Source organism: Nannospalax galili, unplaced genomic scaffold (genome assembly GCF_000622305.1).
Source record: "Nannospalax galili isolate Female #2095 unplaced genomic scaffold, S.galili_v1.0 scaffold1496, whole genome shotgun sequence".
NCBI lineage: Eukaryota > Metazoa > Chordata > Mammalia > Rodentia > Spalacidae > Nannospalax > Nannospalax galili.
Window position 1 is genome coordinate 66,853 of NW_008337179.1, and position 12,996 is coordinate 79,848.

The following is a 12,996-nucleotide window of genomic DNA, read 5'->3' on the forward strand; positions in this document are numbered from 1 at the left end:
GATGACCATCTGCCAGGTGTATATTGTCCTCCTAGCAGGCCATTAATGCTGAATAAATAGAATGTTCTTATCCTGAGGAAATGAACTGAGAAAGAAAAGGTCTTAGCCATCCTGCCTGATCACATGTTGGCTGGAGGTGTGGACAGGATGTGTTCTCTGAATGTGGGTGTCATTATAATGAATAAACTGCTGCTGCAGACTCCACAAAGCAGGCTTGAAGGGGACTGTGTTTCACATGGGCTCGCTGGAATCCGGACAGCCAACCTTTGGCTTCCTACAGGATGGACCCCATAGCTTATGCTAAGCTACTGAAGGAATCTGGCAGCCAGGTTTTTAAGAATGGGAACTTCTCTTTGGCAATCAGAAAGTGTGATGAAGCCACGCAGATTCTCCTACAGTTACACCAGTGGGCGTTAAGTGTTCAGATTTCATAGCAGTTCCCTTTTTTTTTTTTTTGGTCTTTTTGAGACAGGGTCTCCCTGTAGCCCCAGCTGTCCTGGAACTCACTATGTAGACCAGACTGGCCTTGAACTCATAAAGATTTGCCTGCCTCTCATTTTAAGATATTCTGTGTATATCAAATTAATGAAAGAGTGAAGGAATTCCCTTTCATTGCAGACTTCCCTGCCTCTCTGCTTGGCCAGAGCTGAGCCTAGTGACTTTGAATTTCTGGTATCTGCCTGCTGTCCAGACCTCATTTTCCCTAATTTGGTGGTTTCCTGGAACTGTGACCATACCCTCTGCTCTAAAACTGTTGGAGACTACAGACATACAAACTGCAGACTGATTGCAGGCGTGTGCCACCACGCCCGGCAGCAGTTGCTTTTTAAGTAAATGAGGACTTTGGTTGTTTAACTTGTCTCATTTCCTATCACACCACCTAGTTTCTGTTTCCTTCTCCTACCCACTTCCTGTTTATCTTCTCAGTAAGTCCACAAAGAATGTTAGTGGACTAGGGAAATTGAAAATGAAACACAGAGGACTGTTAGTAAACATGCTGGTTGCCCAAAGCACTTGTTGCCCTTTTCTTTCTCCCTCTCCCTCTCCCTCTCCCTCTCCCTCTCCCCCTCCCTCTCTCTCTCTCTCTCTCTATATATATATATATATATATATATATATAGTTTGGACATCTCAAATCAATACATATTTCTTTTTTTTTGTATATATATAAAATTTTATTTTTGTGTGTATGCATGTATTGCCTGCAAGATAAATAAGTGCATCTGTGTCATGCAGTGCCCGCGAGGACAGAAGAGACTGTTGCTAGCTGCTATGTGGGTGCTGGGATTTGAACCCAGGTCTTCTGCAAGAACAACCAGTGTTCTTAACCTCTAAGCCATCTCTCCAACCCCCATTGCTGTTGTTTTCATCAGAACGATTTTCTCTGCCTTTTCCTCTGGTCGTGGGGGCACATTGCAGGACCAAGGCCACCCTCGACTTTCCCTGCCTCTTCAGCTTTAGAAGACCTGTTCTCAGACAAATTGAGGATGCCAAAGAGCCTTTATTTATGTAGGCTATAACTACTAATATAGTCTAAAGTAGACCTTAAACCAGAGAAGAAATATATAATTATTAGTTTGTTAAAACTACTGGAGGGCTATCTAGGGGAAGGAAGGGAATCAGCCAGAGTAAGGGAAAAGGGGTACAGGGGAAGGCAGTGGGGATGGGGAGGAACAAATGAGAATGGAGTATATAATGGTACATTAAAAAATAAATGCTGGGCTGGAGAGATGGCTCAGCAGTTAAGAACACTGGTTGTTCTTGCAGAAGACCTGGGTTCGAATCCCAGCACCCACATGGCAGCTAACAACTGTCTATAACTCCAGTTCCAGGAGTCTCTTCTGTCCTTGTGGGCATTGCATGACACAGGTGCACTTACCTACATGCAGGCAATACACTCATACACATAAAAATATTTTTTAAAATTTACAAAAAAAATGCTATAATGAAACCAAAACTTTGTATGCTAATTTAAAATAGCTTCTGTATCCAATCTGTTGTGATGCCATCTCTGGAAAGTCCCTGTATTCTTGGGAGAGACTGAGCATGAAAAGGCACAAAATGCTGTGGCATTACTGTTCTGGTAGTTTTTTGTTGCTGTCATAGATTAGTGTGCACAGTGGCTTAAAACTACACATTTATTCTCTTATAGCCCTGGAGGCCGGAAGTCTTCAGGGGCTAGAAATCTGAGTCAGCAGGGCTGCTGCTCTGCCAGAGGTCCTGTGCCCCTTTCCACAGGCAGGAGGAGTCTCTTGGTAAGGGTCTTATTCATCCATTGCCTTTTCCACTCTGAATGAGTCCTGTATCTCCCTCTCCTAAGAACCCTTGTGATCATATCATCCAGATATTCCTTCCTAAGATCTGTGAATTAATCATATCTGCAAAGTCTCTCGTCATAAAAGGTAATATTATTTGGGAGCGATTGCTTGCCATACCACAATAACAACAACAAAAAAACCCCAGTTTTTACTTGTGGAACACCAGAAATGGTCTTGGAGATCCCTAGAGCCTTTTTATAGGGAACTAGATCATTAAACACCATCCAGCCTTCAGAACTGTAAGAAATCAATTCCTATTGTTTATGCCACTCACCCAACAGTATTTTGTTATGGCAGTCTAAGCACAGTAATATAGTCCAACTTTCTAGGACACCCCCAGAAGCTGGATAGCCTACACACAGTAACTGCCTCAAAGCAACTCTTTGGTACAATTCATGCTCCAGAATTTGCCAAAGATTTAGGCTGGATATAGCTTGAGTTTACACATCATCGCTGGTTGGAGCTTTCCTCTGCCTCATTCTGTTTCTCTCATCCCTCATCTCCACAAGGATTTGCTCAGAGAATCACATGCACTTCAATCCCTATGTTTGCACTCAGCAATGGGAAAGCAAGCAGCAAGCAAAGGGCACTGGAACACTGTCAGGAAGGTCCCATGAAAGGCAATGTGGGAGAGTCCAGATGGAAGTCACATCAGTGGTCACACAGATAGTAAGCAGAGGAACTGAGACACAGCATGTAGTGTGTGATCAAGTCTGCAACTAAAATCATTATTTGACACTATCTCTTTAAGATGGTTGACTGATTTGCCCTGAATAATACACTTTAGTCCCAGCTTTGGCATAGCTCTGATCTGCACCAGGGTGAGACAGAACAGAAACTATAGGCACAATTCATGTGACCCTCACTCAAATTCAGCAAAAGTGTAGACACCAAGATGACAGGAGACAGGTGAGAGCTATGTTTCAGTCAATTCATTAAGCATCATTTCTCAGTGTAAGTCCAGGCTGCAAGCACCCCATAAATGCTAGCCTAAGGGGTTGGAGAGATGGTTAAAATGGTTAAGAGCACTGGCTGCTCTTGTAGAGGACCCAGGTTCGATTCCCAGCACCCACGTGGCGGCTAACAGCCGTCTATAACTCCAGTTCTAGGGGATCCAACCCTGCCTTCTGACCTCTGTGGGCATTGCACAACACAGGTACACTACATACATGCAGGCAATACACTCATACACATAAAATAAAAATAATAAATTTTTTTAAATGAAAATTTTCCTGGCAGGGAGAACCAGCAAACTTTCTAATGTCTGTTTTTATAAGGGCACTAATTCAATCACAAGGGCCTCTGCCTCTTAGCTTCATGTAAACATAATTAATTGTCTTTCAAAAGTCCCATCTCTTGGGCTAGAGAGATGGCTTAGCTATTAAAGGCTCAGGCCTCACAACCTAAACTAAAGTCCCATCTCCAACATAGGAATTTTGAGGGAAGTCAATTTAGTCCATAATATGGGTATAACTTTCTGGGCATAAGGCAGTGCTCATAAGATTGAGGATAAATCTCTGGAGAATGTGGTGCAGCCAATACTCAGTGCAGCTGGGAGTGGCTGCTCAAGATGTCTGAAAAGGATGCCATGGTGTCTGCTAGACTGGTGGTCATGGTTTCTTTGTTAAGCACTTCCTGCTAGCCCTACTGCCTCCTGTGTGCTTCTGGGACTATAACCCTTCACCTGGAGGGACAGTGGAGTAGGTAACAAAGTCAGAGATACAGAAGGTTGAGAATGAGGACAATAACAAAAATTATTTTTACTGCTTTATTCTTTCTACATTACGTATTTTTGTGTACAGTGTTTTGTTTTATTTTCACACTTAAAAGTCTTGTTTTTTTCCCTTGTGTGCCTAACATTCCAGTGGCACTGGGGCTTCCCTTGATGCTGTGGTGTATTTTGTAGCTTCCTTCTTCTTCCAGTGTGATTTCAGCACTATCTTGTCACTGTACATCCTCCAGAGGCATACAAGAGGAATCATTGCCCTGCTGTGCTTTACAGGCCCCTCCTTTGGCCATCCTCCAACTGGGTTGCTCCTTACAAGCAGGAATCTAGAACTTGGATCCTCATTCATCCAGAGCTCTTGCCTCCCCTTTGGTCTACACTGTGGGTAACAGTACCCTGGAATTCCTGCCCATAGATGGCCAAAGAGATGGTGTACATGTTTTTGAGGTCCTTCCTGTGATAGGATTGTACCAACATGCATGTGGAATGGTTCATACCACGTCTACACTTTTAAGTCTTGGTGGGAAATCCTTACTACTTCAGTCTTTACAACGGTCTATCATTTTTGCGACATCTCCAGTGTTCTATAAAGATTTGTAGAGGTTAGTGGAAGATGGAATTAAGATGTTGAAAGCATTTTCCATTAAAAGGTGTGAACAGATTATTTGGGAGTGGGAAAACAAATTGTGTAAGTGCTGTAGTCTTTTTTTAGGGGCCTTCAAAGGACGGATCTGGTAGGCATAACTAAGACATTTCTTGGTGAAACCTTCTGCCTAGTGGCAGCAGCTTGCTCCAAAATGGTGGCTTTTGGGGATTGGGCCCTGTATTTGCGAATGATTGCTTTACTGATCACTGGTTTGTTCTTGTTCACAGGACTCCCCCTAGGGAGTTGGCTGTGCTGCTGTGCAACAAATCCAATGCATTTTACAGTCTTGGGAAATGGAATGAGGCATTTCTTGCTGCCAAGGAATGTCTCCAGTGGGACCCAACCTATGTGAAGGTATGTGGCAGTGGCTGTTTTCCTCTTCTTAATCTGCCTGTCTCTCTTCCTTCTTATCAAAGTGGGTATGCAGGGATGCTTCTTGAATGCACTTGCTCTTCAGACAGAGGCCCATGGAACAGGGGGCCTTATCTCAGGAGGAATAGATACAGTGACGGTAAGTGTTGAAATAAACTGCCCGGGGAGAGTGGAGCCTGGTCTCCTGGCAGACACAGTGCAGTGAGATGCTGGAGGAACTCATCCAGATGTGATGTAATTATACCAAGATGCATGTATCAGTAAGTTTCATTTAGCAAAGCTTTATTTCGGATGAAAATGGGTAGATGACATGATGGCAGTTCAAAAAGCATTTCTTACACTAGAAATCAGTCCCTTTGAGGGGAGCAAGGAAGTTTGAGAGGCCAGTGAGACCCTTTAAGCCGTAGGTAATAATTTGATGCTTTTTTAGTTAAAATGCCCTAGGTGTGTATTTTGTAAGGCAGCTTCACCTTTGGTGCTTCAGGACAGACAGAGTGGTACACATCATCTCAGACCTTGAGTAGCGCACACTCAAACTGGGGAGAGGAATAACATGCAAGTAAAATATGAGTCTTTAAATTCAACAACAGCCTGGAACTATCTAAGGCAGTAGGCTGGTCTGGATAACTTAAGCTCTTCAGTGAAGTGGGAAAAGTATCAGACATTGGCCTTTCTATCACATGCTCTGCTGTGCATTAGCAGGTTCTAGCTTTAAGCCTTTGTTTCTTCAGCTGTGAAATGAGATGACACCCAGGCTTAGAGTTGCTGTAAGGATTAAGGAGACATTAAGCAAAATTTTAAGCATTCAACAATAGAGTACAACATATGTAACAAGTTGATAGTAGTGTACATTTTGTGCATTAGTGTTGGAAACAGAGTACAATGGGAGTGGTGGGGAGGTTTGACCTACAAATGACTCAAATACTGAGAGGGACTTGAAAATTTTACAAGTAGGCATTGACCTTAGGGCAGGCTAGGTGAGCACTCATCTCTACTGAGCATATCCTCAGCTCAGAGGATTGATACTGAAGCTACTCATTCTGAAAATGGAAAGCAGGTTTCTGAGAAATTTTTTCAAGGGAATGTTAGGGTGTTCCCATCTTCTAAGATTGTGTGGGGAATGGCACAAGGAGGTTCTTGCACATGGCTCCAAGGCTGTGGGTATGGCACAAGGGGGTTCTGAATGATACTCCCAGCTTCTTTGTGTGGTCAAACTTGTAGCATCTCCTGACAGCAGCTAGGGTCATTCCCCAATTCTTACCCCAAATTCCTGAGTATCTCTTTTATTCTTCCCTTCTCTACTGTTCTTTATAGTGGAGGAATAATATCCTTTTATTTGCTACCTTCTTTTATTTCAATGACTGGAACCCTAGTGAATTAAACTGACAAGAGTGAGGGAAAAGAGCCTGAATTTTATTTGTCACTACTTTTTTATGGGAACATCTTAGAAAATAAGTGAAGACTCCAAAGAAGGGGATGGGCCTGAGAGTTTATATACCACTTAACAAATACCTATTTTTATGTCCATGAGTGTTTTGCCTGCATGTATGTATGTGCAATATATGAGTGCAGTGCCTGCAGAGGCCAGAAGAGGCGTGAGAACCCATGGAACTGGAGTTATAGATGGTTGTGAACAACTGTGTAGATGCTGGGAACGGAACCCAGGTCCTCTGCAAGAGCAGCAAGTGCTCTTAATCACTGAGCCGAGCCATCTCTTCAGCCTGTTTTTTTGTTTTTTTGTTTTTTTTTTTTTTTAAACAGAGCGTGATAGCCTGTCTTTTTTTTTTTTTTTTTTTTTAAACAGAGCGTGATAGACAAAGGAAAAGAGGTTTTAGGTAGGGACTATAGACTAAGGTGGAAACAAACATGAAGTAAGGACCAATTGTGTGGGGCCACCTCAGTGCTCATAGTTGGCCTTCTTCATGACCAAAAATCTGCTTCAAGGAAGATTTTTTTTTGGTAATCTTCACATCTTAGGAGTTTCTGCATTCAGTCAGCTAGGGAAGCTCCTGGAAAGTTTCCTTTTGCATCTGTTGAATCACAAATGCCTTCTGCTTATAATAATTTTTATGCTAATGTGGCATGTTTGGGGGTAGCATGTTCTGATCCTTTTCACCATCCTGCAAAATAAAAGATGAAATTTAAATCCAAGGAAACAAAGAAATGTGAAGTTCTATGCTAGCTAGCTTGCCTGATTGGGGGAAAAAACCCACAGTACAGACACAAATTTCCCTCATTTTTTTCAAGTTGTTGAAAAGTGTCTGGGGTCTTAAGACACTCAAACAAAGATTAAATCAAATCAATAAATAACAAGGGATCTGAGGCACATGGAGTTTCTGTGGAATTTTTTATGAGCCCAGTTTGTGCACTCTGCTACCTTAGAGGTTGTTTTGGCAGACACTGACTCTGGTGAGTGAGGTGGAGGAAAGGACGCCATCTTATTCCTCTTACAGAATCCCGATGTGCCTAGAGGCATGACCATACTGTTCCCCTCTTAAACTAGATGGTTTTACATTTACTTACTCATTTGTTTTGTGTGTGTATATGTCTGGGCATGGTTGTGCCATGGTGTGCCTGTGGCGGTCAGAAGACAACTTGTGGGAGTTGGTTCTCTCCTTCTCCATGTTGGTTCCAGAGGTCAAACTCAGGCCATCAGGTTTGGTAGCAAGTACCTTTACCTACTGAGCCATCTTAATGACCCCATCGCCCTCTTAGTTATTGTAATTTCCTTCTCTTTATTGAAACAAAGAAAATTTGCCTCTTGTGTATGTTGCTTATGATACAGCTCAGTAAATCTCAGTGCTTGTTGTTATAATTTTTTTCTTACATACTAGTGAAAACTGTGTTTGTTTTGATTAAAAGGAACAAGGAGCAACTTCTGTGTTTCCACAAAAATCATGCTCTTGAACACTAGTCATAGGACAATTTTCATTCCTTTCCTGGCCCAGACTGTGATTGGAGGTATGAACAATAAGCCACATATGTAACTGGGACCAGGCCTGCTTCCTTCTCTCTATGTCATATGTTAGAAACTTTAGAAGTTATAGAGTTGAACATGATTACATATTTTCTTAGCAGTTAAGATGTGGCAGGAAAATTTTGGCACAGAGTATAAAGTGGAAAGCCTGTATCTATGGTTTTTAGAAATCCTTCTTCGTCAGGCTGGGCTCAGAAAGTATGAGGTCCCAGGTTTGGATCCCCAGTACCTATGTAAAAGTTGGACGTGATGGTGGTACATGTTTGTAACCCTAAACATAAGGGGAGGGGGAGACAGGCAGGTGGATCTTGGGTGTCAGTATATCTGAAATGACAAAATCCAGGTTTGGTAAGAGATGTTACTAAAAAATATAAGGTAAAGAACAACAAGGGAAGATACCAGTGTTGACCTCTGGCTTCTACATGTGCACGAACAGGTGAGTTCACCTGCACATATGTGCTTATAGTGTGTGTGTCTGTGTGTGCGCACACACACACACACACACATCCTTGTTCATTACAAATGAAACTTGTGGCGTTGGATTTCCCCACATTTCAATGCTGTTTTTCTTTCCAGCAGCAGGTTAGAAGAGGTGGGGACATTGCTTTGCTGTTGTTCCTTTTCCAGGGATACTACCGAGCTGGTTATTCCTTACTGCGCTTGCTCCAGCCTTATGAAGCTGCTCGTATGTTTTTTGAGGGTCTACGACTTCTGCAGAACAGCCAAGACCAAGTACAGGTTCCTGATTTCCTTGTTGGGATCTTCACAACTATGAGCAGTAAGTCAAACTGGGGAAATTTTTTTTAAATTTTATTTATTATTTTTCTTTTATGTGTATGCATGTATTACCTGCATGTAGGTAAGTGCACCCATGTTGTGCAATGCCTGCGGAGGTCAGAAGAGACTGTCTGAACCCCTGGGACTGGAGTTACAGACAGTTGTTAGCTGCCATGTGGGTGCTGGGATTTGAACCCGGGTCTTCTGAAAGAACAGTCAGTGTTCTTAACTGCTGAGCCATCTCTGCAGCCTGGGGGAGAATTTTTTTTGAGTCATTGTTTATTTTGAATGCTTCATATAATAATTCCAAGGCATTCCTTTGTGGTTAATGTCTGCAGTTTGAACAAAAGCACTACTAGAAAGCATTTTGGAAGCTTTTGTAGCTTGTGCCTTTGTAAAAACAAAGGAGTCCTTTTGCACTAGTGACTTAAAGCTTTTCGAATTTTATGTCCTGTAAGTTTTCTTTGTCACCGTTGATACATTTCCCTCCTCATACTATTTGTCTTATGTGATTAAAAAAATATTTATATTTATTTTATGCCTGTGAGTGTTTTGCCTGCAAGTATGTAAGTACACCTCTTACATGCAGTGCCCATGGAGCCAGAGGAGGGCGTTGAGTCCCCTGGAACTGGAGTTATAAACAGTTGTTAGTTGCCATGTGGGTACTGGGAACTGAACCCAGGTCCTCTGAAAGAGCAGTCAGTGCTCTTAACCACTGAGCCATCTCTCTAGTTCTGTCTTATGTGATTTTTGTGGTTTTTGTGATTTTCACATATTTTTCTCTCTAATCAGCTGAAAATAGTCTTTTAAAAAGCAAAATCCTTAATGTTATTTGTTATTAGTGTGCGTGTATACATGTGCATGCATGTGGGGGTTAGAGCTTGATGTCAGTTACCTTCCTCAATTCCTCTCTGTTGAGACAGGTCTTTTTTCTGAACCTGGAGCTCAATTGATTCAGCTATGCTGGCCAGCCAGTCAGCTCCAGGGATCTGCCTATTTTCCCTATCCCCCCAACACTGGAGTTAGAGACACATGTGCCTAGGTTTCATGTGGGTGTTGGAGAATCAAACTCAGTTTCTCATGCTTGTATGGCATGGCACTTTATTGACTTGAGCTGTCTCCCAGCCCCCTTTCTGCATCTTTTGTTATATAAATAAGTCACTGCTCTTTCAAAGGCCAGACCAGTGTTACAGGAATTCAAACTGCTCTTGGTGATTATGCTTAAGATAACCAGAGTCTTTCCATTTGGTGCCCACCCTGGCTGGGCAGGGACAGTTAATAGAACTTTGTAAAATAAATATTTTTTTCAATATTTTATTATTTTAATTTTATGTGTATGATTGTATTGCCTGCATGTGTGTAAGTCCGCTTGTGTTGTGCAATGCCTGCGGAGGTCAGAAGAAGGTGCCAGATCCCCCCGGAACTAGAATTAAGGGTGGTTGTTAGCCACCATGAGTTTGAGAGATGTGGTTTGGAAGATCAGGAGATGCAGTATGTTGACAGGGCCCTAGTTTAGAAAAATGTGTGTTTATTAAAAGAGTTGATAGATCTGGATTCAAATCTTAGAGTTTGTTTGTTTGCTTGTTTGTGTACTGGGAATTGAACCCAGGTCCTCTGCAAGAACAGTCAGTTCGCTTAACCACTCACCCATCTCTCCAGCCCCTAAAGATTTATTTTTATTTATGTGTATGTATGTGAGTGTATGGTCATGTGTGTGCTGGTGCCCTTAAGGAAACCAGAAGAGGATATTGGATCCCTTGGAACTGAAGTTAAAGATGGTTGTGAGAGGCTTGATGTGGGGGCTGGGAAGCAAACCTGGGTCCGTCCTCTGGAAGAGCAGGAATCACTCTTAACTACTGAGCTATCCATCTTGCCAGTGTCAAACAGGACTTCTTAAGGCACTGCAATAGACACTTTTCTATCAAAGTGTTCCTTTTTGGAGGGTTGAATGGGATTATGTTTTGAAAAGTGTATTTATGGAATTTTATATTCTTTTATGCATTCTATGTTTGTTTACATATTTGTTTTGGAATTACTAATTCTGGAAGAGGTGCCCTGTTATTCTGCTACTTAACCTGTTTCCTTAGACATTGCCATCTGTGAGTTTGAGAGATGTGGTTTGGAAGATCAGGAGATGCAGTATGTTGACGGGGCCCTAGTTTAGAAAAATGTGTGTTTATTAAGAATATTCAAGTCTTGGAGTTTGTTTGTTTGTTTGTTTTTGAGACAAGGGTCTTCCTGTAGCCCCAGCTGGCCTGGAGCTCACTATGTAGACCAAGCTGGTCTTTTTTTTCTTTTTAAAATATTTTATTATTTTTATTTTTATGTGTAAGAGTATGTTGCCTGCATGTAAGTGAGTGCACCCATGTCGTGCAATGCTGTGGAAGTCAGAGGAGGTTTTTGGATTCCCCTGGAACTAGAGTTAAGGACGGTTCATAGCCGCCATGTGGGTGCTGGGAATTGAACCTGGGTTCTCTGCAAGAGCACTGAGTGCTCTTAACCTGCTGAGCCATCTTTCCAGCCCCAACCAGGCTGGTCTTGATCTCACAGGTCACCCTACCTCTGCTTCCTGAGTGCTGGGATTAAAAGTGTGCACCACCTCACCTGGCAAGTCATGGTTTTTGCCATGGATTATCTGCATGACATGCTGTGATCATGCCTTCATTTGTGACCATTTCAGTCTGTTCGATAGCAATAGTGTTTGTCACATTTTTCTTAAACAGTGAGTTTTGTAACCTCATTCAAGCTTCCAATTAAATAGGTACTGCTTAGAGGTTTGTTTGAGAGAATAAATATAAGCCTCTATCACTGGGCTCTGCAAATAGAAAAGTTAAATGCGTATTAGGTCACATTATGCTTTCTGACTCTTAGGAGACTGATTGTGTGGCTAAAATTGAAATGACTGCAACTTCAGTTAGTTATAAAAGACTTTATAATTTGAAGATGCCCTTTTGAGATCTTTTTATTTGTTTTTATCTCATGTATGTGAATGATTTGCCAGCATGTATGTAAGTATACTGCATGTGTGCCTGAAGAGGCCAGAAGAAAGCATCTGATCCCTGGAACTGGAGTTACAGTCTGTAGTTCACTGCCATGTGGGTACTGAGAACTGAGCCTAGTTCTCTTTTGCAAGAGCAGCCAGTGAGTGCTCTTGACCTCCGAGTCATCTCTCCAGCCCCTTTCCAAGAACTTTAATTTAATATTTATCTCTACATGGTCTTCATCGGTGGAATTTTCTCCAATGCTATAGACTTTCCTCACTTGAAAATTTATCAACTCTTTTTTCTTTTTCAGGTGACTCAATTGTTTTGCAGAGTTTCTTGCCATGCTTTGATCATATTTTCACTACTGGATTTTCAACAGAAGTGTGGCAATCTGTGATAGAGAAGTTGGCAAAGAAAGGATTATGGCATGTGAGTAAAAGGAGATGGCTCTCTTATGGGAAAAATATGCCCACCGTTCAGTGATTTCTTTCTATAGACACTGAGGTTGTGTGATATATTATTTATTTCCTCGTGTGTGTGTGTGTGTGTGTGTGTGCTTATGTGCCACTGAGTACCTGTGGAAGTCAGAGGGCAACTTGTGATTTAGTTTTCTACTTCTACCATGTAGCTTCTGGAGATGGAACTCAGGTGGTCAGGTTTGGCCACAGGCACCTTTACTGGCTGAGCCATTTCTCTGGCCCTCAGAATAATTTAAATGGGATACCATTAAAGGTGGAATGTTTTTGGAAAGTCATATTAATCCATCAGTTCCTTTTTAAAAAAAGATGGTAAAATACTTATTTGTGGCAACCTTGCTCCATGCTGCATCTCCATTGTCATCAAAGAAATGTAAAGTACAAATATTAATGGTGCTGTAAGATAAGGGAAATATAAAATTGAATAGTCATCTCCATAACTCTGTTTATTCTGTGTTGGCCATTGTAGGCCCAGATCTGTCCATAATGTTCAGAAAGGTTTCCGTATTTTATTTGTGTGTGGGAGTGAGTACAGTGTATATAGTGTGTACTCATGCACATGTGCATGCAGAAATGCACATATGTGTGCTTGGGTGTGGGGGTCAGAGGTTGACATTGAGTATCTTTCTCAATGCCCTCCACCTTATTTTATTTTATGTTTTTTGAGACAGGGTCTCTTCACTGCAACTTCAGGGGTTAACCTGTCTTCTCTTGCCTTAG

The 12,996-nt window shown here is 41.9% G+C and overlaps 1 protein-coding gene across 1 annotated transcript in view; it reads left to right on the forward strand.

The window, feature by feature from the left end:
- Nucleotides 1-281: 281 nt before the first annotated feature.
- The window catches only part of Trank1 (tetratricopeptide repeat and ankyrin repeat containing 1), an 87,586-nt gene continuing 74,871 nt past the window's right edge, over nt 282-12,996 (forward strand). Inside the window, exons 1-4 of the mRNA XM_017797924.1 lie at nt 282-406; nt 4,918-5,044; nt 8,667-8,817; nt 12,111-12,229. Coding sequence (XP_017653413.1) covers nt 282-406; nt 4,918-5,044; nt 8,667-8,817; nt 12,111-12,229 — 522 coding nt within the window. The remainder of the gene's footprint in view (nt 407-4,917; nt 5,045-8,666; nt 8,818-12,110; nt 12,230-12,996) is intronic.